Source organism: Odontesthes bonariensis, chromosome 19, assembly GCF_027942865.1.
Source record: "Odontesthes bonariensis isolate fOdoBon6 chromosome 19, fOdoBon6.hap1, whole genome shotgun sequence".
Classification (NCBI taxonomy): Eukaryota; Metazoa; Chordata; class Actinopteri; order Atheriniformes; family Atherinopsidae; genus Odontesthes; species Odontesthes bonariensis.
In genome coordinates, this window is record NC_134524.1 from 22,537,121 (window position 1) to 22,563,871 (window position 26,751).

General features: G+C 42.9%; 1 protein-coding gene and 1 long non-coding RNA gene across 3 annotated transcripts in view; one reads left to right on the plus strand and one right to left on the minus strand.

Moving 5' to 3' along the window:
* nhsl2 (NHS-like 2) overlaps window positions 1-26,751 on the plus strand; it is a 191,637-nt gene that overhangs the window by 77,279 nt on the left and 87,607 nt on the right. Inside the window, exon 1 of one of the 2 annotated variants that reach the window (XM_075451664.1) lies at window positions 11,188-11,860. The exons of the other annotated variant lie outside the window; for it this stretch is intronic. Within the exon in view, the coding sequence (XP_075307779.1) occupies window positions 11,782-11,860 (79 nt within the window). The 5' untranslated portion in view covers window positions 11,188-11,781. Of the gene's footprint in view, window positions 1-11,187; window positions 11,861-26,751 lie in introns of those variants that run through there. 2 annotated transcript variants of the gene reach the window in all.
* LOC142369332 (uncharacterized) overlaps window positions 1-26,751 on the minus strand; it is a 53,024-nt gene that overhangs the window by 1,541 nt on the left and 24,732 nt on the right. The window lies entirely within an intron of this gene.

The window sequence follows — 26,751 nt, forward strand, 5'->3', positions numbered from 1 at the left end:
TTTACTCCAACTTCAGTGGAAAAATTTCAATAGAAAAAAGAAGTCATTTTGATTGACGTTTGCCACTCTTTTCAGGCCGCACATGAACACAACACTGGCTGTAAAGCGTTTAACCGGCGGTACGGCCGCACGGTATCAACTTCTTTTGACGAGCGGCGCCAGATGGTAAAAAAAATTGGTAGCTGAGTCGACAAGACATGGAATAAACTCATATTCATGAGGCATCGGGTAGTCTGTAAATATTACCACCTACAGGACCTATGGGGCATGTCTGACGGTTGGGATGTCTTCCCCCCGGCTCTTTGTGAAAACTGCTGTGTTAGCATAATGTCAAATTATCTCCGTACAGCTCGTTTCTTTGCGACACGGAACTTTTTGTCCAAACAACACAGTTACATTGAATCCCGTTAAAGCCACCGTAGTTTGCTCATCGGTAACATCTAGGGTTCGTGAACATTTGCAAAAATAACATGCACCGTGACGATGTGTGAAAGAGGACCGATGGCGCGACCCAGCAAACAAATAGCCTTCAGGGAACATCCATTTGTGGTCAAGTTGTCTTCTTGACGGTGTGTGTGGCTCAGTGGGTAAAGCATTTGACTGTGGTGCTAGAGTGCAGGATTTAATCCCTTATTGTCAGTTGCCATGGATGTGGTTACCAGATGCTATTATCTTAGGCTGCTGTCACAATGGATGCTCTCGTATCATTTCATGTAATGTCGCATTGAAATGGTGCAACATTCAATGGCTTGGCTGTCTTATGAGATAGCGGATTTATCCGGTTCATTCTGTGGTACACAGAGGATCCCTAATATATTTGGATGCCTCCACATTTTCTTATAACTAACTCCTAACAGTAATCTGGCTCTGTAGGGGGGTTGGATTTACAGATTTATAGCCCTCCTACAGTGCGCATACACTTAAGAAGAAACACACACACACATACATAAATAAATAAATGTGAATTTGCTTACATGCAGGGATTGATACAAGATTAAGAATGGTGACAGTGGTCAGCTCTCGACTCTGTGTCAGTTTAAGCAGATGAGGAGAAAGAAGTGGGAGCCAAATGCTGTAGCCTACTTGAGCTCTTAAGGAATGAACAACCACAATGTGAACATGATGAAGATCTGAGCTACCTTAAATATTTTTTTATGACTGAAAACAGGCAAATGTTGGCGTTTAAGCTGTATATGATTTAGTTTTTTAACCCAGAATAACCGTGTTGAGCAACTCACATTACTCAATTTGTCACAAAATTAGCTTCAGTCAGTCTAATCAGTCACCTCATCCAGTTGTAAATTGGCAACAAGCGTTCAGTTAGCTGGCGTTTGTTGGTGTTTCACATATAATCCCTCCAGCGAGTCCTGGGTCTGCCCTAGGGCCTCGTCCCAGTAGGACGTGCCTAGAAAACCTCCAAAGGGAGGCAACCAGGAGGCATCCTTACCAGATGCCCGAACCACGTCAGCTGACTGCTTTCGATGGCCAAGCTCCTCACCCTATCTCTATGGCTGAGCCCAGCCACCTTCCGAAGGAAATCCATTTTAACCGCTTGTGTTCGCGATCTTGTTCTTTCGATCACTACCCAGATCTCCTGACCATAATCTTGGCAACACGTTTGTGTTGCTTCAAGTGTTCCTCATGTGGTAGAAGACATAAGTGAAAAGCAGTCATCAGCGTATTTGATCTCACGCTAACGACTTTCAGCCATTCTACATACGTATAAGACATACTTTACTTATGCAACTAAACTTTGAACCAATTTCATCATTTTAGAGACTGGGAGCAAGGTTTTTCTAACATAAGCAACACACGATAATGTAATCTAATGTCACGGGGCAGAAGACTAGAAAGTGTTTGAGCAGAGTTGAAAATGCTAAGCTAGGACTGTGGGGAGAGCAGCGGAGCTAACTTGCATATTAATGCTCATGTTAACCAGGCAAATGTGTAGAGTTGGTCATGAGGGGACTATTCAAATTCAAAAACTAAAACTTTTAAATATGTAATTTTGAGAAACATATGCGTTTTAACAGATTTAAGCAGTGTCTGGGGGCGGAGACGACAACCCCCATCACACAATACATCTTTTTCTTGTTTTACAGAGTGTGTAAATATTTCGGGATATGACTTTGTCTTGGACACCGTTACCCCAGCCCAATGCTTACATGATGGCTAAACATCCTTTTTTTTTATTCTGACTGTCAGTATTACAGAATTTATGCCGTCACATACAAGTTTACCAATGTCCTGCTGGTGTTCCCTGGTTTATTTTGAAAGTGAGCCCACAATGGACCACTCCTCTCAGTCAGTGTGGACGTATCAAGGTTGTAAATCACATTTCCTCAATCCTTCCCAATCCTTCTCAATCCTTCCCCACCGGTGTGGGTACGTTTTGCTCTCTACGTGGCTAAGGACTAAAATCACCAGAGGATGGAACAGAGTTTGAATCTTTTTGATGGTTTACTGTATATAGCTTACAGTACATCTCTGAAATCTGTAACAACTCGACGCTTATCCCAGGAAGATACTGCCCCTGGGAGGTTTAGGCTGTCTTGATGTTCCTCAACAATTTGCATACATGGTGATTGTTTTGTTTTATTTTTTTCTCTCACGCGTTAGAATGCCCTCTTCTTCCTCTGTTGTGGTCGTCCAGTAAAGGAAGGCTTTGACAGCAAATTTAAGTTTTGTTATTTGTTTGCCTGTTTTATGAACAAACATGCAAATAGAAGAAGCTGAAATTTGCTATATAACTACTTTGAATCTCTACCTTTTTGGGGGTTTCTTATATGTTGGACCTAATACAAGGTTTCGACCCCAGTTATTCAAGAAAAAGAAAACCCCTCTAGTGAATGCCTCTTCTGTTTTGATAAAGAGCCTGCAGAATTCAGTAGCATATGATTTGCATATTAGATGCGTCTGCCTGTGAATTTATAAAGTTCCTTCATCTTTTTTTTCCCACACATGAAGGCAGGATTGAGAGCTAAGGACTGTGCTTTAAGGATGTGGTATTTGGCAAATAAATAAATGTTTGTAGACCTTTATGTGTGTGTAAGTGTGTGTCTTTGGGGTTGTGTGTGTGTGTGTGTGTGTGTGTGCCTGTGGTGGATCACAGTGTAATCTCAGTTATTCCCCAGGCTCGCTCTTTAGGGCCTGGACACGCACATTTTGTGTATCAGAATCTGCTCATCCTGACAGAGCACTTGCTCAGTGGGGATCATTAAAGAGCAGTTAATTACCCATAATCCACTCTAGGCCAGATGTCTGCTCTGTTGGAATGGTCTGAATTTGCGTGCATTTGCGTGTCTGTGTGCAGGCATTTGCCTTGCTTTCCCTCACAGGTTTGCCTTCATGCTCCTGTTTGTTTCCTTTGTTCTTTCCTCCGTTTGTGTTTCCTTTTCATTCTGTGGAGAGTTGACATACTTGAATTTGTACTCTTGTCAGTTTTGCTCCTCTCTCGTGTCTCGCTCTCTCTGTATTTGTTTCTCTGCCCACAAATTCATGTAATCCTCCCTCCCTCCCTCTCTCCCTCCCTCCCTCCTCCCTCCTACCTCCATGCCTGCCTCTCTGTTTTTTTTGGTTCACACTCACTTGGACCCAGAGGGACTCGACCTGACTTGTTGCAGTCTTCACTAACTTTAGTCCACGCCTGCTGTTTGAGCCGCTCTAAGGTACTGTGATGCTGTAGATATATTTAATTTTAGACTCGTTACCTCTGTGGAGGCGAATGATACGATGACGGAGTTTGCACTGTAATAATTGCTTGGAGATGAACAGGATTTTGTTGCTGTATCGTGCATACTTGAAATGTTTACTTTAGGTTTCACTTTAACTGGGGCAAATGAGCTTCATGTGACCTGTTTACCTGGGGAAAGGGTTTCTTTTTTTGGGGGGAGGCTTATTAACAGCTTTTTGCTTATCGGAAGCTCAGATAATCATAGAAGAGTAATCAAGGAAGGCTGCGCTGGTTGCTTTTCCTTCACTATGCCAATTGGAGCGAACTATCATGTCAGCTATAGCTCGATAGTCACAGTATTTCAGCAATTATACCTGTGAATGCTCGCCATACCAGGTTTCTATTCAGTAGTGAATCAAATCGGAAGCAACCTTTTGAAAAGCTGTAAAAAAGAAATCGACGTCAGACGTGTTTCTATTAACTGGTTTGAAATAAAAAAATAAAAAAACTGGGCTGCGTAGTATGACCAAAAGGCTTGTGGTCTTAGATATAATGCCAGTGGTTGCAAGTCTCTGTAGAGTTGTAGTGGGAGGAGAGGCAGCAGCGGGCACTTTCTGCCACTTCTAACGTTCTCTCTGAGTGATCATCAAACTTATATAGTAAAATAAAGTAAATATAGTTTTCTTTAATTTGAGCGAATAGTGGCTTTGATAGATGATGCTTTGCTTTAAAAGTTCTGGATATTACTAGAGTGGTGGGTGAAGTGAAGTGAAATTTATTTATATAGCACTTTTCAGCAACAAGGCAATCCTACGTGCTTTACAACACAGAAACAACAATCAGGTACAGAAATACAGAAATAAAAACATCAAAAAATCAAACACAGAAATACAGATACAGAACATCACTCAGGTAATTTTAGCTAACAGTAAGATTGGTATAACTATAACAGAGCAAAAGTAAATTTAGCTAATAGTAGGATTGGTGACCTGTGGTCTTCATGGGCCGCTATTCATTCTTAGTTTTTAGAGTTGTTTCACTGCCTAATAACAAAAATAAACAGAAAATGCGAAAGACAGCAGCTTTAGTGGGAATTCAGCTTCATTAAGATGCAGTATAAGTGGACAAAGAGAGTAGAAGAGACGCTGTGTTGTGCTGCAGCTAGCTTACTTGAGATGATGGCAAGCTAGCAAACATTTGAGATGGAACTTCGCAAATGTTGAACCAATTTGTATAAATCTGCCTCAACCACCGCCAGAAAATGACAACTTTATTTTCTGCATAATTTTGCGAAAAGACTGTCCATAATAGAAGAGTTTCTCTTTCTTCGCAGTGTTCTTAACCTGGAGGAACCAGTTTAAAGCGTGAAGTTATTCAAAGAGTGATTCTAGCTGGCAAGTCAGATCATTTGAATCTTTTCCAGGTCAGATGTGTTTCAACAGGCTGCGGAAGTCTCCTTTAAAACAGGCAAAAACCACCTCGACTCTTTTGCACGTTCGTAGTTAGATTCTTAATTTTTAAATATATCTACTCTCATTCACATCTGCTAAATAGGACTGAAAAGTTGCAGTGAAAACCTGGCTCATGTTACCAAGCATCCGGCACCCGTACTTTGGCAGGATGCGCAGAGCAAAATTTGCGCCACCTTTTGCGTTTGGCTACATTGTTATGTTTGAATCTCAAACAGGCTGAAATGAATAAACTATCCAATGTATTGACATTTAGGGATAAGTCAAAAGCTGGATTGATCAAGTTTGGCTGAATCCCTTCTGCATTCTCACCAGTGATTAAGAGGAAGACACATGGTTCAAAGTTTGTAAGAGTTCTGACGGGGGGTCTCCCAGCCAACATATGACATTTACTTGTACTACGGCCAACATTCCAAAGTTGTATCAGTTCACTTTTGAAAACAAAGTAAGTTCCTCTGATCTGAAGGAAGTTTTTTTTGCGGGCAGCAAGTATTTTTGGCGGCTTTGATACAACTTCTGTGGAACTGAAGCCACAAACAAAATGACGTAATCAACGTGTCTTCCATTTTTTTTGGAACAGGGCAAACAGGTTGAGCATTTCATTCCTCTGACAGACAGTAGAGCTCGTAAACAAGCTTGGATACTGTTGTGAATGAGAAACAAAAAAGAGGCGAGACCTTTGTTATATAAAAAGGTTTGGCTTGCCATTGTTTTCACATGAGTTCATAAGGCTAAGAACAAGATAAGAGGATACGAAATATTATGCATGTTGCGGTGAGATTGTGTGAGCAGAATAGAAACAAACTCGGATTTTTGACAATCACCCACCCCTGTGAAAACTGAGGGGAGGGAAAGCCAAATGTTGTGGTCGTAATAAGCCACTTACAAGAGCGACATGAGAAAAAAGGCGAGAGAAAGAAAGAAAGAAAAAACAAAACAAGAAGGATTGTGACATCTTCTCACCTTGGGCGGCTTTTCTGGGACAAAGAGGGATGAAGACGAAGCTGGATGCAGTCAGAGAGCAAGAAACAGCGAAAAATGTGAAAAAAAAACGAGCTGCCGGCGTGAGACTGAACCTGAAACTGGCAGAGAGAGATGTGGCTGCATTTGTGAAATCAATGTTGTTGACTTAACAAGATGTTGTGAAAAATGTCTGGCAAAAAAAAAAGGCAAATCAGCAAGAAAAGGAGCCGCTCGCTCTCCAACGGCTCCCTGCCCCCCCCCCCCTCCTCCAGGCCTCGAAGCCGTTACATAAGCAGCAGGATCGGAAATGAGCAACAACTAGGAGCGATCTCTGTTGGAGGCCCATGGATGAACCTGGATTAGTCATGGTTTAGGGATATTTGTAATGTGGTATCCCAGCAGATTTCACAGAGCAAATATGTATCTCATATACACGCCAGGGAACGTTATCTGCTAACAAAAAGAAAAAAAAGATGAGAAGTTGTAAGATCTGGGGTTCAGCCTAAGCGACACCATCCATCCACCTGCTTAAGATTCTGCAAGTCGGGTGATGAATGCAGCTTTGGCAGGGCTCTGGCTTTTGTCTCTACCTTCTGTAAATGTTTAATGTCAACTATTCTCCTTTATTCTGCCTCTTCAGATGCTAAAATCGTACTCTAAAGTTGCCGTTAAAGACTGCAACACTGAGCCGATCGGACAGAGACTCGATGAGTGTTGATGTCTCTTACCTCTGTGCACAGTTGAGGAAAACGACATTTTTCAGTCGAATCTCATGTCTCTGCAGTGTAACCAGACCAGGAACCCTGATCAGTTTTTCTGTGCCATCAGAGTTTGAATACGAATTTCTAATATTGAATTTTTACAGCATCAAAATCAGACTATGAATTTGAAAAACCTACAGTGTAAAAAAAAAAATCAATTTCTAAAAACAAAATTCAGTGGAAAAAATGTCAACATCTAAAAATATCAGCCATGTCCACCAACGCGGGTGATGGTGCTTCGGTGAGTGAGTTTACTTTATTTGCCATTTGTGTTAGTAAAATTGAGTAATAGATATTACTCAATATCTATTGAGCTGATCTGTCCAATGGAGCGTAACTTGATTGGCTGCCGTTGGATGAATTGAGACAGGGATCGATTGCTTCTCCCTGTTTACCCGGATGTTGAGTCTGGCTCTTTTTCCACTGAATTTTTTGAAGTTGAATTTTTTTACACTGATTTTTGTTTTTAGAAATTGATTTCTTTTTACACTGTTGGTTTTTCAAATTCAAAGTCTGATTTTGATGCTGTAAAAATTCAATATTAGAAATTCGTGTTCAAAGTCCGATGGCACAGAAAAACTTCCATAGATCAGCCATCAGTAAAAAAAAAAAAAACTAGCTGTGAAAGTACAGCTTAAGATATATGCCGGTGTGCAGCCTGTATAAGTGGCAGAGCCTTTAAATATCCATATTGAGCCTTTGAAATATGGACTTCTAGAACAACAAAGCCTCCAGCATTACATTAGCTACCATTAGTGCAGCTTGTGTCTTGTTTCTTTCTTTTATGGGATTTTATGCCTTTAATTGACAGGACAGTTGAAGAGAGAGGGTAAGACATGCAGCAAAGAGCCGTCCGATGCGGGACTCGAACGAGGGCCAGCTGCATTGAGGACCGCAGCCTCTGTACATGGGGTGTCCGCTCAACCCACTACGCCACCAACCACCCCTTGTGTCTTGTTTCTAACTGAGCAGAATCTTGAAATTTTAGTTTTTCAAGACAGTGTTTCCAGATAACGTTTCACTAGCTTGTTTGAATGTTTCGAACAGATTCTTTCCCCTCATGAAATGAATTAGTTCACCAACAAGGATTTGCTGTAGTTGAGGTCGTAAACTCGAGCTTTGGAAGATCTTAATGGCATTTTGACTCAGTTTTGACATTTCATATCGTGACTTTCCTTTAATCGGTCACCAACCAGCCCCTTGAAAAGATGTACGAACCTCATCCATCCCACAAGATACGACAATACACTCTCAAAACACAATGGGTTTCATTGAAGGAGAATGAAAGAAAAGGCAATAAAGATGCTAATAAAGTGGAAAATAGTCTATTAGAATGTGTCTGTGAGGAGGGGGAGATGATCTGTGAAGTCATTTAGCTCAGTTTCGCTGCTCAGCCTGTTAGTGCTGCGATGGCCTTTGGCCGAAGTGCACGGGTAAACATCCCCATGTAACCACAGAGTAGAGGTCGTTTTCGTTTCTTTTGGAGGAGAACAGTCGGAAGTCATTGTGCCGGAATCCCATCTGCGTTTCCCCTTTGCAGATCCAATCATAGCGGAAATAAATATGAATAAACCGGACATGTGAGAGATGCTGACATACCACAATTGCACTCAGACAAGATTTGTCTTCAGGCTCGAGTGTTACATCATTTCAAATATATATCGTGCAGCATGACGGGACACACTTCAGATATGATAAAGCAGATAATTTAACGATTAGTCGACAAATATTTTCACATCTCTTAACAATGGTGAAGCTAACTTAAACACCAGAAAGGAATTTGCTGAGTTTTCTCACCTGCACCCGATATACATGTGCGATTTCAACAGAAGATATTTTGGAGCAGATTCAGCACCTTTCCTTTTTTTTCCCCTAAAAGCTGTTTATCGGGTATGTGTGATGCAGCAGAGAGGAGAGGAAGAAAGGTGAGAGCAGAGCGGGGCTGGAGGAGAGAGGGGGGAGGTAGATTTATGAGGCAGCAGGTTTGCTGCCGTTGTTACGGATAGATGTGAAGGCGTGTAGTGCCTGAGTTTTAGCTTTAATCTGCGCCAAACCATTACAGACAGTCAAATGCACCGAATTAAGTAAAGCTGCCTATCAGAAATAAGACTGAAGCAGGAACAAAAAGATGTGTTGGGGATAGACAGTGGGAGAGATGGGAAGATTAAGGGGGTTTGGAATTCTTAAAGGACAAGAGGAGGAGCGATTATTTGGGACAAGAATAGCCTCCAGTGCTCTTTACTGTCCATTACTGCCAAATGGACGTGACTTGCTCTGTTTGTTGTGGTCATTTTGTCATCATTTTTTTGACTGTGAAGCTTTTCAATTTGCTCACGAACTCACTGTCACATTCGACATATTAAGACTGTGCTTGTTGGGTGGTCGGTGGCGTAGTGGGTACAGCAGACGCCCCATGTACAGAGGCTACAGTCCTCGCTGCAGCTGGCCCCGGTTCAAATCCCGCATCGGACAGTCCTTTGCTGCGTGTTATTCCCCCTCTCTCTACCCCCTGCTTCCTGTCTCTCTTCACTGTCCTATGTAATAAAGGCATAAAAAGAAAAAAAGACTGTGCTTGTCAAGCGCTGGAGCTAATTCAAACTATCATATTTCCTCAAATAAAGGCTTTATTTATTCACTCCACCTGCTTAGGGTAGCAGGACTTCATTAGAGGCTGGCCACTCCTAAGTTTTCCTTGTTTTCATTTCGACATGTCATATTTTTCGATTTTTTTCTCTTCTCGAATGAAATTGGGAACAATGCACATAAGCACTTACGCCTTGTTCCTACATATGTGTAGAATTAGCTGGCTGGTTCATTCGTTCGTCTCTGAGACAGCTGTGTGGTGTGTTTTTTTTTCCTTCTGGAAAGTGTGATGACGGTTCCAGTGAATCCCGTGGAGAAACTAAGTAGTGTTCTTAAACCTTTGCTGGAATGAGGATTCACTGCTCGCTGAAGTTTATGCAAATGCTGATTGTTTTTCATCTGTGGGCACATTTGCTGGTATACAGTGAGAGCATCGCGAGGCAGGTGTGTCTTGAGCAGACGTCGACTTTGCAATCGACCCTTCAGAAGCAGTTGGTGGGCGTATCTCGGGGACCTCCTACATCTTTAAACCCACCCTGGTATCCCATGCATTGAAAACCTCTGGGTGTATGAGGAAAGCAGGAGACCTCATTGCGAATTCTCCCCATTTCTCTGTTTCACTCCTTCACCCTCTCCCTCTCAGTCACTGCGCAGCTCACTTCACTTTCGATTTCTCTCCTTCTGTCTGATATCCAGCCTGTCTCACCATCCTCATTTATTCTTTTCCCAGTCTGTCAGTGCACATTTCTTTCTTCCCTTCAAGTCTTTCCCCGTCTGTCTCACTCTTCCAGCCTTTCTCTATTGCCTTACCTCTCTGATTCTCACTGCACTCACTCTATACTGGAAGGCTTAAAGTAGTTTTCAGACATAATGGTTGTGCTCGACTGATATTGGTTTATCAATGGCTAATCATTTATAGAGTGGTCATGGCTGATGGCCAACATGCTATAAGATTCTCGGGGATCCACAGATATATCAGCCTAACATCACTATTGGCCAGTATTCAGCTTTTTGGCATATTGAGGCAATGTGGGGATCTGTGTCTTGCCCAAGAACACTTCGACACATGCGCACACTGGGGATCGAACCTTTCTACCAGCTGAGCCTCATGCTCAACATTGTTTTTCTGGGAAGGTCTTTCTTATTTCAGCAAGGCAATCCAAAGCAAACTATCATCTCTGTATCTTACAACAGTGTGACTCTGTAGGAAAAGTCCAGGTGCTATTTGTACATTTCTATTGAATCTATCGTATGACAAAGCAGGCCCTGATCTGTTGAGTACCTGAAATGCTGCGTCAAGCGGGTAACGGAAAACATTTTGCTGTCAAAACTACAGCAGCTGGTTGTTCTCAGACACTCAACAGAAGGCTGTAAAAAGAAGAGAACACAGTTGTTAACACTCCTCTGTTGCATCCAGTTTGAACTAAGCACATAGTTTGTGTCTGTTTGAGTGTAATTAAACTGAGAATAATTAGTAGGTTTAAATGTACGCTTTATGCAGCAAACCCGACTTGATTCCAAACAGGGTTGTGGCATTGCTGAGCCAAACTTCATTCATTCATTCATTCATTGCAGCTCAGCTTCAGAAAGTGTAGCCAGATACTTCTGGCTACACTTTCTTTCTGTCTTCTTGCTGCTTTCAAGCTCATCCATCTCTTTCTCTTCCTCCACGACTACTCCCTTCTTTTCTTTTTCTTTTCTGCTGTCTCCCTCTACCTTCCTCTCTCCATCCTCCCTCTTTCTCTCTCACACTCTGGCTTCTGATTGGCTGCATTCAGCTTGTCTCTTTATTAATTGAAAAGCAGTGGCAGGATTTTACTGGCCGGGAGCTAATCAACACAACTGATGCTCTCCCTCTGCCTCTCTCTCCCCCAAACACACACACAAACACACACCCACACACACACACACATATGTATTCGCACATGCTCAGCTGCGACAGTCAGACCTTCCCCTGAAATACGTACGGCTTCCAGTGCACTCTTTCCTCCCTCTTCCTCAGTCACACACTCGCTTCCACACTCACCGGCACGCAGCCCGCTTTATCAACAGCTCACGTAGCACCGTGCACTCATCCGAGCTCACACACACACACGCCCAGCTCATCTGCAATCACATGTCGAGCTCCACTCACACACTCGCGCGTCACAGGCATGCAGTCGCACACTCACGCCAGGATCTTCGATGATTCTGTGACGCTCCGCTCTCACTCGCACACTTCTTGGTTGCCGCTCGTCTTGCACATGCTTTAACACACACACCTCGTCAGCCTCTCCGTCAGTCAGTCAGTCAGTCAGTCAGTGTGTGTGTGTGTTGGTGGCATGAGCCGGTGATGTTTTGGGACAGGAAAAATACTATGGGCAATTCCCAACGACGGCCCAAAGGAAGACACAGACCCAAATCGGCAACAGGTACCTTATCCCTTTTTTTTTCTGTTGCTTTTTTGTTACGTTCATATGTTTTCCACCCGTCCCTCAGGGTCTTCTCTCGATCTGTCCATGCATGCACTTTGTTTCACACAGTCCCAGCTTCACCTGACTGCACACTGACACTCTCATGGCTTCATCTGTCCTGTGCATGTGAGCGTTTTGCAAGCCTCCGCTCGTTTACCTGTTCGTGACTGTTTTGGCTCATTTCCCCACCAAATTCTGCACCTCTGCTTCCCAAATCCGTCATCTCGTGCCCCTGCATTTTCAGCCCTCCAATCCGTTCGGCTTTCCGCACCCTCCGTACCTTAGCTGACCTCCCTCCCTCCCTTTATTCCCTCTCATCTCTGAATTTTCCAATTTCTGATACCTAATTTGTCACAAGCAGGTCCACGAAACCCTCATTTCGCGTCTCCGTAAACCCTTCCATCCATGTGTCTCGTCCTGCATCCACGTCCTCATTCGTTTGTTTGCCAGTTGCTCTTCATGCTTTTAGTTTTCAGTCAATTTATCAAACCAGTTTTTGTTCTATTCATTATCATATCCAGATGTCTTCTGACAGACATCCATCTATATAGACCAACAGATTCAGCTTCTCAGAGGCCAGATGTTTCATGCATGGGTCATTCACTTCCAAGCCGATTCTCTGCCAGATCTGCGGCTGGAACACTGATCCCACTGGTGGGAAATTGGCTGGAAATTGGTTGACCTTTGGCTAGGAGACGCAATTCTAAGTGGTTGCATCTGTAAATACTGTTGTTCGGCCCCTCTCCCCCCCCCCCCACCCCCCCGAAGCAAATCGTCCATCTTTTTCTAGATCTCTCGATGTTGCATCGACTCATCTTCCACTTTTAAACATCGTCCCTTCGCATATCCGTCCTGCCACTCATGCTGGCAAGCCTCCATTCATTTAATTTTCCTCGTAGCGTGGTGCCATCAGGACCATTGTTCAACCCATTTGTCTCCAGCTTTCCTCATCTCTCCATCCAAAACCCATTTCTGTCCAATTTTCCACGATCTCTGCATGTAGTTTACTTCTCCATCCATCATTTAGCTTACAGCCATTCATCTTTCTATCCTCCGTTGATCTATCTACAACATTCTGTGTCCTTTTTGTCGTCCAGGACCTCTTTTTGGCCCCATTCGTCCAACTATTTTTCCATCCCTCTTTTAAGAGAACTCATTTTTGTAGTGTAGTGGTTCTCCTCCTCCTCATCCACAGTTTGCGCCGTCTTGGTTGCCAGGTTTGAATGAAGTAGGTCAATTGGTCGTTTGCCTCTTGGCGTGTGACTGAGCTCAGAAACAGTGTGTGTGTGTGTGTGTGTGTGTGTGTGCACCCAAAAGACTTTTGATTCACTGCTGCTGCTTGGCAGGCAGTCTGTGTGTTTGCGTGTGGAAATGCTCGGGTTTGATTTATTTATTTTTTGCACATTTTTCACAGCAACTGCCGCATGCTGCAGTTGCGTGCGTTCACATATACGTGTGTGTGTGTGTGTGTGCCAGAGTGTGTGATCGCTGGTCCCGCACGGCTGGACAGGATCACGAGTGGGTTCTTCTATTATCCGAGGGAGACGGCTTCATCGTTAAGCGATACAGGAGGGGGTAGGACAGCATGAAGAGAGAGACGGGGCAGCAGGAGGTGAGGAAGAGGGGGATAGTTCGAGAAGGGAGAGACAGCCAAAATTAGAGGAAAACGAGATGGATAAGCAATTTTTTGAACGACAGACAAGCAAGCTTGATGAAGGACTGGGAGGAGGGAGCGGTGAGGAAGAGGAGGGGCGGTTGCGTTAAAAACACACATGCAAAGTGTTTATGTTATGCTGCAGAGCTGCACGGAGCAGTGAGAGTAAACACACCCATATGCTTTTCTGTCCACAGGAAAGCATATGGGTGTGTGTGTGTGTGTGTGTGTGTGCAGTATGTATGTTTGCCTTAATACAACCTGACAGCAGACCAGCCTGCACACACCTGTCATGCAGCAATAATCAGCACAAGACATCTCCTGATACATTTGACCTTGGTTTTAATCGACATCGTCAGCTCATGTGTTCCCTTCAAATGGCAGTGACAGCCACTTTACTGTCACCAGGTGCTGCTTAACGGTTCTGAGCATGTAATTTGATTGTGATTACCGCCATGACAATTACACAGTTGAGGACAAGAGGCATAATTGATGCTTAATGAGCAGAGGAAGAAGACGCATTTGTCACAAATCAGTGGTTGATATTTACCTGCAAGACCCCGTGATGTTTTTTGAAAAAAAAGTTTGTGCCCTTTGAGGAGCTAAAGTTTTGGGATGTTTTAGGAGTGGATGCCACAATCAAAAGAAGATATGACCATCTTTTTGGATAGAATCTAGATCCAAACTCTGATGTTATTCAGAGGTAGTGTTTAGGGATGGGTAGCAATTTCAGAATTTTCGAATACTAAGCTACTTTCTACGACCACAAGGTGGCAGTGATAGTGCACCATAATGCTTGCAAACCACCATAAAACAGCGAAAAAAGAACATTTCCTAATTTCTTTGATATGTACGTCGTGATGTGAAATGAGACACTAAAGATGTACAAATGTGTGGAAAATGCTTAGCCAAAATCCTCTTTAGCCATAAAAAGGTTCCGTGTTACGCTTTAAAGGGACACTGTGTAATATATTAAGTCATTTATTAGCTCAAATCAACATATTCATTCATAAATTAGTCCTCATTGGTGTAAAGTTATCTCTGTCAACAATATCCCTTATCCTCCTGAGCGAAGAATAACTTGTCTGTATCTACATAGAGCGGGCAAGCTCTATGGAGGCTGCCATGTCCTTCCGGTCTATGAAAAACAACGAAGTGCCGAGAGGGACATAAAGCACTTCGAATCGTGTTTTCCCCAACGCCAGGCCTGCAAGTAGAAAGGATGTCATTTTGACGTCCCGTTTGCACTCAGGTATAAACAGAGCCAGTCTACGCCATTAGACATTCTCTGGTATAAACCAGCCTGAACGGCCTTCACTTTTGTTCGCAATGGAAGACCATAGTTATGCCACGCCACAAGAGAAGGGATCCTCGTCGCCAAAAAAGCAAAAAAGAGAATCTTGACACATACCGCCTGCCGTAGTTCAACAAGTTGCATTTGAAAACGCGAGGCGCTAGAGAGCAAATTCATTCGACTTTGCAAAATAAAATTGCACCACTAGATGGGGGAAGAAATTACACAGTTTCCCTTAAAAGAAAAAAAAAACTGAAAATACTTTTAATGATGTAGAATATATATATATTTCTTAGTTTGAGTCAAAGTAAGCCATGATAGTAAAATCGCCAAGCATTTTGAAAGACAAGAGTATCGAATATTGCTATATTGCTTGAAATTCACCGTCTTGAATAATCACCAACGCAGAAAACACATGGTCAGCAATCTTTGTTCAACATACTGTGTTTACTTGAGAGACATATAATATATTAAGGTTTTTTTAGTACAAATAACACATGTACTGCAAGACGTTAATGAATTATTACATTTGCACAGCCCAAATCAACTTTCCACACTCGAAAAATGCAAGCGCCAGCAAAAGGAAGAATGAAATGCATTATACATAAACCTAAATTAGTCATCAGAGCTATCTATGTACAAAGTGAAAATGGCATAGACAAAAACACTATTAACCAGAAAAATATTGCTGAAATACAGCACAGCATAAAAAAAAAAAACTTGCATTGTCTCTGCACAGGCAGCTGCTACATAATAAATGAGTTGAGGGATTAAACGGAGACGCAGCTCACATAATTATCTCACGCAACCACCGTAAACAGGAACTGTCTACATACACCGTCTGCTCAGTCTCTGATGAGAAAAACAATGCTTCTCACAGGAAGCTGTACCAGTCACCTGCTTACAGGGCAGCTTATACATCTAAAATGTTCATGTGGGGTGACAAAGTTTGAATATTGATGATCTTTAAGATGCTGCCTACACTGCTCGTGTCTATAAGAAAAAAATATGTCAAATTACAACCATGAACAATCCAAGATTATCACATCATCCACCAGAGTGTTTGGGCTGGATGGTTTGGTCATCAAAGTGTCTCCTTCAGTTTTATCGAAAAAATGAACATGTTAGCTTGGGTTCCGATTAACCATTATTTTAGGTTGTTCAGCAGTGTTCGTAAGATTTCAAAGCACAGAGAAAAGAAACATTCAATCATTTTAAAAGATCTCGTTTATGATAAGTGTTTACCGTGTAGGTTTACCCATCAACCATTACAGCTTGCTTGAGTGTTGACACTAAAACTAGCCTATCAACAAGATTAGCCAACTAAGTCTTGCTAGCCTAGTTGTGGAGCTAAATGTTAACGTCAGGAATGTGAAAGGATCTGTAATCGTGACATTTGTACTCAGATCCATTTCCACTTTGTTGTTCTAATTCTTCCGGTCTTTTCTCTCTAGTTACTCATTTGTGGTCTGGTTAGGTTTAGGCATTTAATCGACTTGGTTCGGTGCTACCTGGTACTACCCAGACATCACTGGTTACTGTGTGTCTACATGAACTTGTGACTTCTAGTGTTTAATTTTTTAAACAGAGTTTTAATATCCTTGTTACTCAGTCAATTAATTAGTTGCTTCTCATAATTATCTGCCAATTTTTTCTTCTAGCTACTTTTTCTTTTACACCTCTGCTGTCTATTGAACTAATTAGAATAATCTTGAAATAAATCACTTCTCACTGAGATCAGTTGTAAGAAATTTCCTTGTGCTTTTAATTATCTGATTGCTCAGCAGGCTTCCTCTCCATGCTCTTATTATCCCTCACTTTGTCTCCGCCTTCATGTGGACTGACCTTTCTGAATGATTTAGTCTTTTTTGCTATTTTCTCTTCATGCCTTCTTTGTCTATCTCTATTTTCTTGCATCATACCTGCTGCTCAGTGTTGACGGTCCAGATGAACAATGTTATGTGAGCATTGGAGGAATTTTGCAGTTCTACGTGGTCTTTGATTGTAGAGACAACCTTTTTTTTCAAAACGTCACAAGACAACCAGAAAATATCTAGCGTGCACTGCTAGTCTCCAATAGGGAGCCTTTGACGCCATGGTTTTTGACATTCCTGACCAATGAAGCTTGTTTATTTTCCCTTCTGCCCTTTTCACCCTTCCTATTACCCTTTCTGCATCTCTACTGCAGAGCCCTTGGGTCTTGCATGGGCCTCTTTGTTGTTGGTTAGTTGGTCTGGAGAGGTGAAGCTCACAGAGCTAATTCATGCATCCCCTAGATTTCAAATGAGTTACCCTTATTTATTCAATTAAAACCCTGATTTTTTTTTTAAAGTCTCACCAGAAATGGTGTAATTCATACATTTGTTCTCTTGCCTTTTCCTCCATTACATAGTAGTGTCAGAATCTAGGGTTGTTATATTGTGAGATGGTAATGTGTCCCTAGGATTTTTAAAAAAAGAATTTATTTAGGGGAGTGTCCTCATGACCTGAAGGTAATGTAAGCTGCAACTATCTTTCATTATTTCCATCTAATCGTGTAAATAAATTCTAACCAATTTATGCATTAGAGTGGTGTGAAAAAGTAAGGAAACACAAGTAGGAGGGTGGAAGAAAAGTACAATGACAAGGAAATTCTGTAGTTGCACATTATTTTTGTTGTAAATTCTTATGATAAATTATTCGTCTTCATTGATCGCGAGCTCTTTGTTGATTGCATTGCCAACCGCATACTTTCTTTCGAGTCGCGGGTTGCCAGGTTGAGGTGACAGATGGTTTGAAATGTGTGTAGTGCATGGATTGGGTAGTTTCAAAGGACCACCTGGCATCAAACAAGTAAGACCAGAAAAATATGCAAAGATCCACGACCGACGATGAGTTTGAGGATCATTGCGAACACAGGTGTTTCGTGGGAGAAACAACAAAACAAGGAGTATTGGCAGGTATTGTCTGGACAGGTGTGGATGTAAATTTACAACTTGCAGTTGGGCAGTAGTTCTTGTTTGGATTTTATGTATAAAATATGTGTTGAATTTGATCCATCTGCAGTCGTTGCAGGACTTTATGAAGCCTTGGTTGGCTTTTTGTCCTCTTCCACTTCCCTTTTATGCCCCATTGTTTCCCCCATCTATGCTTCACATAGATTTTCTGCTCTTGCTCGCAAAGACAAATAAATAAAGCTCACAAAGCTTCGAAGTATTCTATACAACACCTCTACCGCAACACTCCTATCATTTGTCTTGTGATCTATCGATAAAGCCCCTCCTTTGTTCCAGTTTTTGGACTCGAAATCACCCCAAATCTTTGTTTTTTTTCCACTGCTGTCCGTCAGCTCTTCCATTATCTGTTCTTTTTTTCATTCACTCGCTCACTCTCAGCAGGCATGACCGTCCAACACAGACACACGCCGAATGTGTTCATTCATGTATTTCCAAACGAGTGATGTCATTTTCAGCACCCTGCAGCAAGAGAGCGAGGGAGGGAGCGGGGCTATGTGTGTGTGGAGAAAATTGGATGGAGCCGAGGAGGAGGAGGAGGAGGGTTCAGGCAAAGCGATTTGGAGATAGATGGGGAAAGATGAGGAGACAGGGAGGAAGACAAGATGGGAGATGCTAAAAGAGAAAGGGGGCAGAGGAGCGGAGAAGAATAAGAAGTAGAAGAGGAAGGATGGGAGGAGACAGGAAACGGCGCGTGGGAACATGTGCGGCTGAGGGACTGTTGTTGCCATGGTAACCATACAGGTGTTGAAGCAGGTCAGCTGATTGCCGGTCGGCACTCTGCCAGCGACCGGCGAGCATGTGTATACGTGTGTGTGGATGCATTCATTGGTTTTGCCCATTCATTGGCAACTGAGTGTGTGTGTGTGTGTGTGTGGCCTACTGATCTGCTTGCTGCCCAGTGGGCGTGTCACACATGTAACTGACTGCTTTGAGACTGCAACCTCAATTTAACCTTTTCCTCTACGAAAAAAAAGCTGATTTTAGTTCGCTTTATGTATTTATGATACAAAGAATAAGATTTGATATGAAATCTTTGTAAAAGCCGTTTTAGCAAATAATCCAGCGTGCAAAAAAGCACCCAAAAAGTAGAGCTTAAAAAGTTAACTTCATGCCCGGCCTGACCCGACCTGACCAGCCCGTAATACTTTGCACCGTGATGCAGTCCTGTCTCACCACAGTTAACCATTATGAATCTACTGCCAGAGTTAAAAGAAACATCTGTTTCTGTCTCTCATCAGACTTCTGGATCCTTTTTAAGACTGATGTCAGAGATTTGGACATAAGGATATCGAAAATCTCTGATGTTGCAATAAACATTTCTAGATTCAGTGAGACTACAATGCAAGCATCTGTTTTCTTCATGATCTCTCCTTTTTAAAAGATGTTTGTTAAAGGGATAGTTCGCCTCTTTTGACATGAAGCTGTATGACATCCCATATTAGCAATATCATTTATGAACATTGACTTACCCCCTGCTGCGTGCTATGAGCCGAGTTCTGGCCTCGTTTTGGCGTTGACGCTAGTTTGCTAGGGTCCCGAAAATAAAGCGTCTTGCTTCTCAAAACAATATGCGTTCAAAAGAGTAATACATTTGCATCACAAAATCGTTCATTCAGAAAAAGTCAGACCTCACAATCGCTTGGCGCTATTTTCTCTCTACCTTCGTATCACTGCGTGCTGTGTAGACTGTGCAGACCGAAGTGCAGACCGAAGTGCAGACTGAGCAGTAAACACCGTAACAGGTGCAGCTATCGCTAGGTGGCTGAACACATTGATATGAAGGGAGGCAATAATAGCGCCAAGCGATTGTGAGCTCTGACTTTTTCTGGAGGGACGATTTTGTGATGCAAATGTATTTCTCTTTTGAACGCATATTATTTTGAGAAGCGAGACGCTTTATTTTTGGGACCCTAGCAAACTAGCCGGACTACCTTCGTCAACGCCAAAACGAGGCCGGAACTCGGCTCACAGGACACAGCGGGGGGTAAGTCAATGTTCATAAATGATATTGCTAATATGGGATGTCATACAGCTTCATGTCAAAAGAGGCGAACTATCCCTTTAAAGGGGAACATTGAGAAAAATCAATGTTCATTGTTGCTGAGTCACAGTACTCAGAGGGTTTCACACATCAGGGCAAAACATTGAATACACTTATGCTGCTGCAAACAGATGTTTGGTTTTCATTTCCTCCCTTTATTGCTAAATTTGTCATTTCTCCACTACGTAAAGTATGTATCCAGTTTCTTTATTATGGCTGCATAGCACCACCCAGATTGACAAATTTGATCTTCTGCCTGCAGCGAAAGACCTTAAGCTCAAAAAATGAGACGCCACGAATCAGACATGCTGAGACATCCGGAGCCTTCATTTATCCCAAGAACACTTGTTGCTGCCCCTCCTCTCCTCCACGACTCCTTTTCTATCACTTTGCTTCACTTCAAATCAGTTCCCCCGGAGCCACAGACCTGAGGTCCGTTTCACGTAGCAGGTTTAGTGAAAACTCTGAGTAGGTTAACCCTGAAATGAGGGAAACCCTGAGTTTTCCGTTTCACAAAGGGAGGTAACTCAACCCCGAGAAAGAGGGGTAACTCTATCCTGTTTCACAAAGAGAGGTAACTTAACCTCTCGGTCAGTTACCGGAGTAACAGACTCTCTGAACCTAACCTGGTCGGGACCAGATTTTATTCAAGAAACCTTGAGTTTCTTTCTGTCTCCGCCCTCTTTCAGCGACACACGCCATTTGATTTCCTCATTCATTCAGTCAGCAGAGCGAGTTCTTCTACTTCTATAAATCCATTAGGCACAGTAGGAGGCAACTTTTTTCACGAACATGTCCTTTTGACAATGATCCCGTGGATGAAGGTGCAGCATTATTGCGCAGAGAAATAAATATTCGTCGGAGATGGTTATCAGACCGCGCATAGATTTTTGCATTGACAGACAATTATCTTTTTGAGCGGCACCATCAGAATGTGTTGGGACAAAAGAAAAAAAAGACATAAGAGACAAATAAATATTTGTATGAATAGGCTTAAAAAAGACATATATAGGCCTATTATATTTTATAAAGGCACTTGTGTCTTGGGGGTGGATTCCCTCCGGGGATTCCCACTGCCCTCCCGTTAGAGGTGGTGGCCACCACCCGTTTTATGGGCATCTGCCTTCTTTCTGTTGGCTCAGTAGAAGTCTGTGTTAGTTTAAATAGGCTTAATTATTTAACAGAACATGATATAGATGATGACTCTAAATTGTCCTTCGGAGTGACTGCGAGTGTGTATGGTTGTTTGTCTCGTTTGTCTCTATGTGGCCCTGTGATGGACTGGCGGCCTGTCCAGGGTGTACCGCGCCTCTTCCCCATTGACCGCTGGGATAGGCTCCAGCCCCCCCGCGACCCGACTGACGAATTCAGCGGTGTATAGATAATGGATGGATGGATGATATAGATGAAAAGACATAGTTTGTGTGTGTGAAAACAGCATTATGTTGGGAATAAAATAACTGCACAGTCAAATAGCCACTTAATATTTACTTTACAGTGTAAAACATGATCAAAATGAGGTACCTCCATGCCGAGGTCTCACCTGTTTGAACAATGTTTTTTTATTTCATCTTAAACTGCTGCCAAGTGCGCTTCTCCCCTGCGGGATTGCACCTAAATGAAATAAATGAATGGGCTACCATTTAAGCAGTTTCCCTGTAATATTATTGTGATTGCAAAGGACTACATTTAAACTTACACTTTTGCTGCTGCAGCGGTGTTGCACTTATTTCTAAAAACGTATTGAAACTCGCCGTATGAGCGCATTAAGATTTCCAATTCGAGGTTGGTGAAAAACGTAGCCCCTCCTCTTCCCCGTTGCCAAGGTGACTCGTCGAATCGGGGCTCCATTGATGCTGGCTTTTTAAAGTTGTGGTGCACGCGCTAAACTCAAGGTGAACTTACTCAGAGTTGATTAACCTCACTCAAATCAGCGTTTCTGGAACCGAAAACTCAGGGTTTCCTGTCTCAGAGTAGATCAACTCAGAGATCAGGAATAGACTCAGAGTTGGTTGAACCTGCTACGTGAAACGGACCCCTGATGGTGACTGAGAAGCTTTGGTGTTGGTGCTGTGGGGAGTTTAATGCCTTGCTGAGAGGAACCCCAGCTGTCGCATTTCGAGGTGAAGGGAGCATGAATGATTCATGCTCTCTGGGGTGAAGATCTGTTGGAGCCCTGGGTCAGGCCCTCCAATGCCGAGGCTACCAAGGCTTCCGAATATCTGATTTCATTAACACCTGTCTCTGCAGTTTGCAGTTATATTTATGCACAAACCTTGAGTGTGCGTGCATAAACAGTGAGCCCGAGGACCTCTTGTCACCTCCAGTGTTTTCAGGAAGTAAGCTGTTGAGAAGGGGAAGGAAATGAGCTGGGCTGCACGACAATAGACTCGACTGGAGGAAAAGGAGAGAGGCAGAAAACATTTGGATTTCAACTTTGGCAAGATTTAGAATCTCCACACTGTGATGCTGAATGGGATAAAATGTATCTGTTAACTAAAAGGGGATTCTTCTTCTTCTTTCGGCCTCTCCCTTTTGTTAGGGGTCGCCACAGCGAGCCGGTCTTGCATCATTGATTCGGCACGTTTTACGCCGGATGCCCTTCCTGACGCAACCCTCACCATTTATCCGGGCTTGGGACCGGCACCAGAAACACAAAAAAAATGGATTGAAATCTGAATATGAAAATTGCCAATGTTGTACATGAGATAATCATCTTATTATCCAAGCTTCCTACTTTAGATGGAAAACCGAAGGTAGGTACTTTTTCACAGTTTCATTACTCGGACTGGGTCATCGTAACTAGCTTACAACACCTTTATGATACGGACAGACTCTGTTCATAGCATAATGGTGATTATTACAAAAACAGTTTGGAGGTATAACTTTTCCTTGATAGGGATATGAAACATGGTCGATATACTTTTCAATTACATTCGTCCCTCTTTTGACAGACAATACGAATAGCCAATGACATCGAGAGTTTGTGTCGCGCTGAGCCAATCACGTGGCTGGAATAGAGCCATGCCAGCAGCAAGTGGTGCTTTTTCTTTTTTTTTTTTTTTGAAGTCCAACACAAAACACAGTCGTGTGCACTGCAAATTATGTTGAACACATGTTCCGACAAAGGCGGGGAACACCGCTGATCTTTTTCATCACCTGAAGCAGCGCCGCCCGCTTGAGCACAAACTTTTTTTGATTAGTTAACCGGTCAGACATAGGATTTTAATTCAAAATACCAGTTTATCTGAAACAGTTGTATAGTGTTACATGTCATGTTCAACTTTTTATCTATTTATTTATTTTTGGGGGGCTTTTTATACCTTTATTACATAGGACAGTGAAGAGAGACAGGAAGCAGGGGGCAGAGAGAGGGGGAATAACACGCAGCAAAGGGCCATCCGATGCGGGATTCGAACCGGGGCCAGCTGCACGAGGACTATAGCCTCTGTACATGGGGCGTCTGCTGTACCCACTACGCCACAGACCACCCCATGTCATGTTCAACTTTGACAGAAAATAAACGTCTAATAAAATATTAACCTCATATCTTCAAATCTCAATTAAGAGTAACGGGGGATATTTAAAATTCACAAAATAGTGATTTGTTTTATATTGTGATATATTTATCGATATCGACTGATATAAAAAAAAGTATATCGTGATATGACTTTTTCCCATATCATCCAGCCCTATTCTGTGCTGTTCTATGTTGCAGGAGAGCTGATGAAGCCTCTGACTGAACACACTCAATGGTTTAATCACTGTATTGTGTGGAGGGATTGTCGTGTTGTTTCTTATCTTCGGCAACTTTTGCAGACTTCTTCTTTGCACCATCCGTTCCAGCGGCTCCAGAGCAGTAGCCCAGCTCAGAGCCAGCCTTTATCGGTTTGATGGTTATCTTTGAGCCACTGGCTCTGATACTACTGCCCAAACAAATGTCTGCAAAATGACAAAATGAAAAAAAACGGCACTATCGGTCACAGACTTTTAGAAGATAAGCAACATCTTTGCTCTCAAGACGTAGAGTCTGCTATGTCCCTTGTAAACAGTGTTGCTTCTCCAGTTCAGGCCGGGTAAACATCCAGGTACACAAAGTCCTCCACTCAGAACTTTGTAAACTTGCGGAAGCGGGACGTGAAATAAACTGCGATCACCCTAAAGCATAAAAACAGCAGCTTGATCTAAAAGCAAAGATTTCCCCAGTCAACTTTTATCATTGGAAAGTAAGGAAGTGTGTTGAGAATAAAACCATTTCTGTTTGTTTCAGAAACTCACTGGACCTATAACCTTTGATCAGTAACAGTATAGGATGCACAACAGTTTCTTTTAGGAGTTTCAGTGTATAACGATCCACAGCCAGGATGTATTCCAGGGTTTTGACCAAATTCACATCTCCTTCCACAGAAAATGAACATTTTCCACTCATTACTTTTTTCTGGTTTCTGCTGTTTAAAAACAGAAACACATATTGATCCTTTCGTACGCCGTCCCTCGCTCATTGGTTTGTTTTCCACTCCCCACATGCATGTTAAGCACGCTGCTCTCTGCAGTGACACTGGTCACTAACTGTGCAGAATCTTCCAAAGTGAGTGCAATTCGGAGGAATTGCTTGGCTGGGCTCGATGCATACGAGCTGAAATACAGCCGTCTTTCACTCCAATGCTGTTTTTCACTCACTTATCGGACCCACCAATCATTTTAAGGTCTCCCAAAAAACTTAAATGATTCCTTTATGGTGAAAGCTGGAGGGAAAAGAGGAGGAAAAGTGGTGGGAAGGGGGAGGAAGAGAGAAAAAAAAAGGAGGGGGAAGGCACAACACGGGGCACCATCAGTTTCCTCCCTTTCTCTTTTCTCACTGCCCTGTAGTCGCTCTTTTCCCACCTCTCCTGCCATATCTTGTTCGCCTCTCTCGTGTTTGCCTGCTGACACGCTCACAGCCACAGCCTGAATGAGTCACTGGGTTTACCTCAGGCAGCCGGCCTCCCCTCTTGTTCTGCTGTCGCCCCTCTTTCTCTTCCCTCTGAGCTTACATGGATGTGAGCTCGAACGGAATTTCGGAGCTCAAACATGGAAGTTTTCTGGGCCAGGGCGGGTAAGAGACACCATTAATAGTCGGGGTCGTTGGGGTAAGTTGGAGCAGGTACCAGGGTGGTACAGAAATGAGGAGTTGCTCCAGCTTCTCAGGATTAGCAAAGCTTAGGAATGTTCCACTTGATGTTAATGAGGGGAACACGACCCTGTGGCATGTGTGTCTTATTTGACTTTTCTGTGTGTTAATATGAAGCTTTGGCGGTATTTTTTGGAGGCTGTGGCTTCGTTGTTTTCTAGCATTTTGGAAAAAGTTTTTGGAACATCATGCGTTGCAGGATGATAGTGAATGGGCTGCATTCTGGCAAAGTCAATGGTGAGAGGGAGCAGTGTCATCGTGACAGATTTTTGTCACTAACGTAGATTTAGTAAGAAAAACAGCAGGTTGCTAGAAAACGAAGGCAATGAAACATACAGCCCAGCACATGACAAACCTTCATTTCTTGTTTTAGTAAGAAAACTGTGTTAGTTTTCTCCCGTTTGCCCTGAAAGTTCATGTTATGTTACAAAGATCGCAGTATACAGTGGATATTTTTTTATCTGGTCGCTCCAGAAACTGTGCACATTCCCATTTTGCAAAGAACTGTAAAACTCAAAAAGCTGAAACCTACGATAATTAGTCAGCTAATTGATTTTGGATGGTCAGAGAGAGTTGTGCAGTGAGGTAGGCAGAGCTGGCATGCATGCAGTGTAACTTTTGTCTGGCTGGTTTCTTGCTTTACTTTGAACTTGTTGAGGTCTTGCGTTTCCACACTGAACTATGGATCGGTTGCTTCAATTGGTTTGTAATGCTTGCAGTTGCTACTGTAGGAAAACTCCCTGCATTTTATTCCACCACCACCTCCCCAACTGCCATGTTTCTGGGGTGTATCCTGTTGGCATCAAATATTTCTGCAGCGCCAGAGAAGACTTTGTGCATATCACAAAGTTCAGAATCACTGTGATGAGAAGTGTTTTCGCTATTGTGTTGAAACAGTGCGTGAGTCCTGCTTTTTATGAGAGTAGAAGAGAAATAATTTCCCCTAATCCAATTGTAGTTATGTAATCCAATTGTGACTATGTAAACACATATAACCTTCACATTCGCACCTCTGGGGCTTTTCCGTAGAAGTACCAATGGCAACACATGCCACTTTCACGACGGGAATTTTTTAATAGTCGTTCATTTTTAAGTCAATTTGCTTACGCAACTGTTGTCTTGACATGCGGTCATCTTGTTTCAACCGTAGTAATACGTTACCACCGCCACCAGGTTGCAGTAAAGCACCGAGCTGTTTGCTAACTGCCATGAAACAACAAAGAAGAGGTCCTCACTACTGCCAGTGGTTTAAAATGACGTCGGCCCACCCTTTGCAGCTATAACAGCTTCAACTCTTCTGACCAAGCTTTCCACAAGGTTTAGGAGCTTTTATGGGAACTTTTGACCATTCTTCCAGAAGCACATTTGTGAGGTCAGACACTGATGTTGAACGATGTCTGCTCTAATTCATCCCAAAGGTGTTCTCTCGGGTTGAGGTCAGGACTCTGTGCAGGCCAGTCAAGTTCTTCCACACCAAACTCGCTCATCCATGTCTTTATGGACCGTTCTTTGAGCACTGGTGCAGCAGTCATGTTGGAACAGGAAGGGTCCGTCCCCAAACTGTTTCCACAAAGTTGGGAGCATGAAATTGTCCAAAATCTCTTGGAATGCTGAAGCATTCAAAGATCCTTTCACTGGAACTAAGGGGCCAGGCCCAGCTCCTGAAAAACAACCCCACACCATGATCCCCCCTC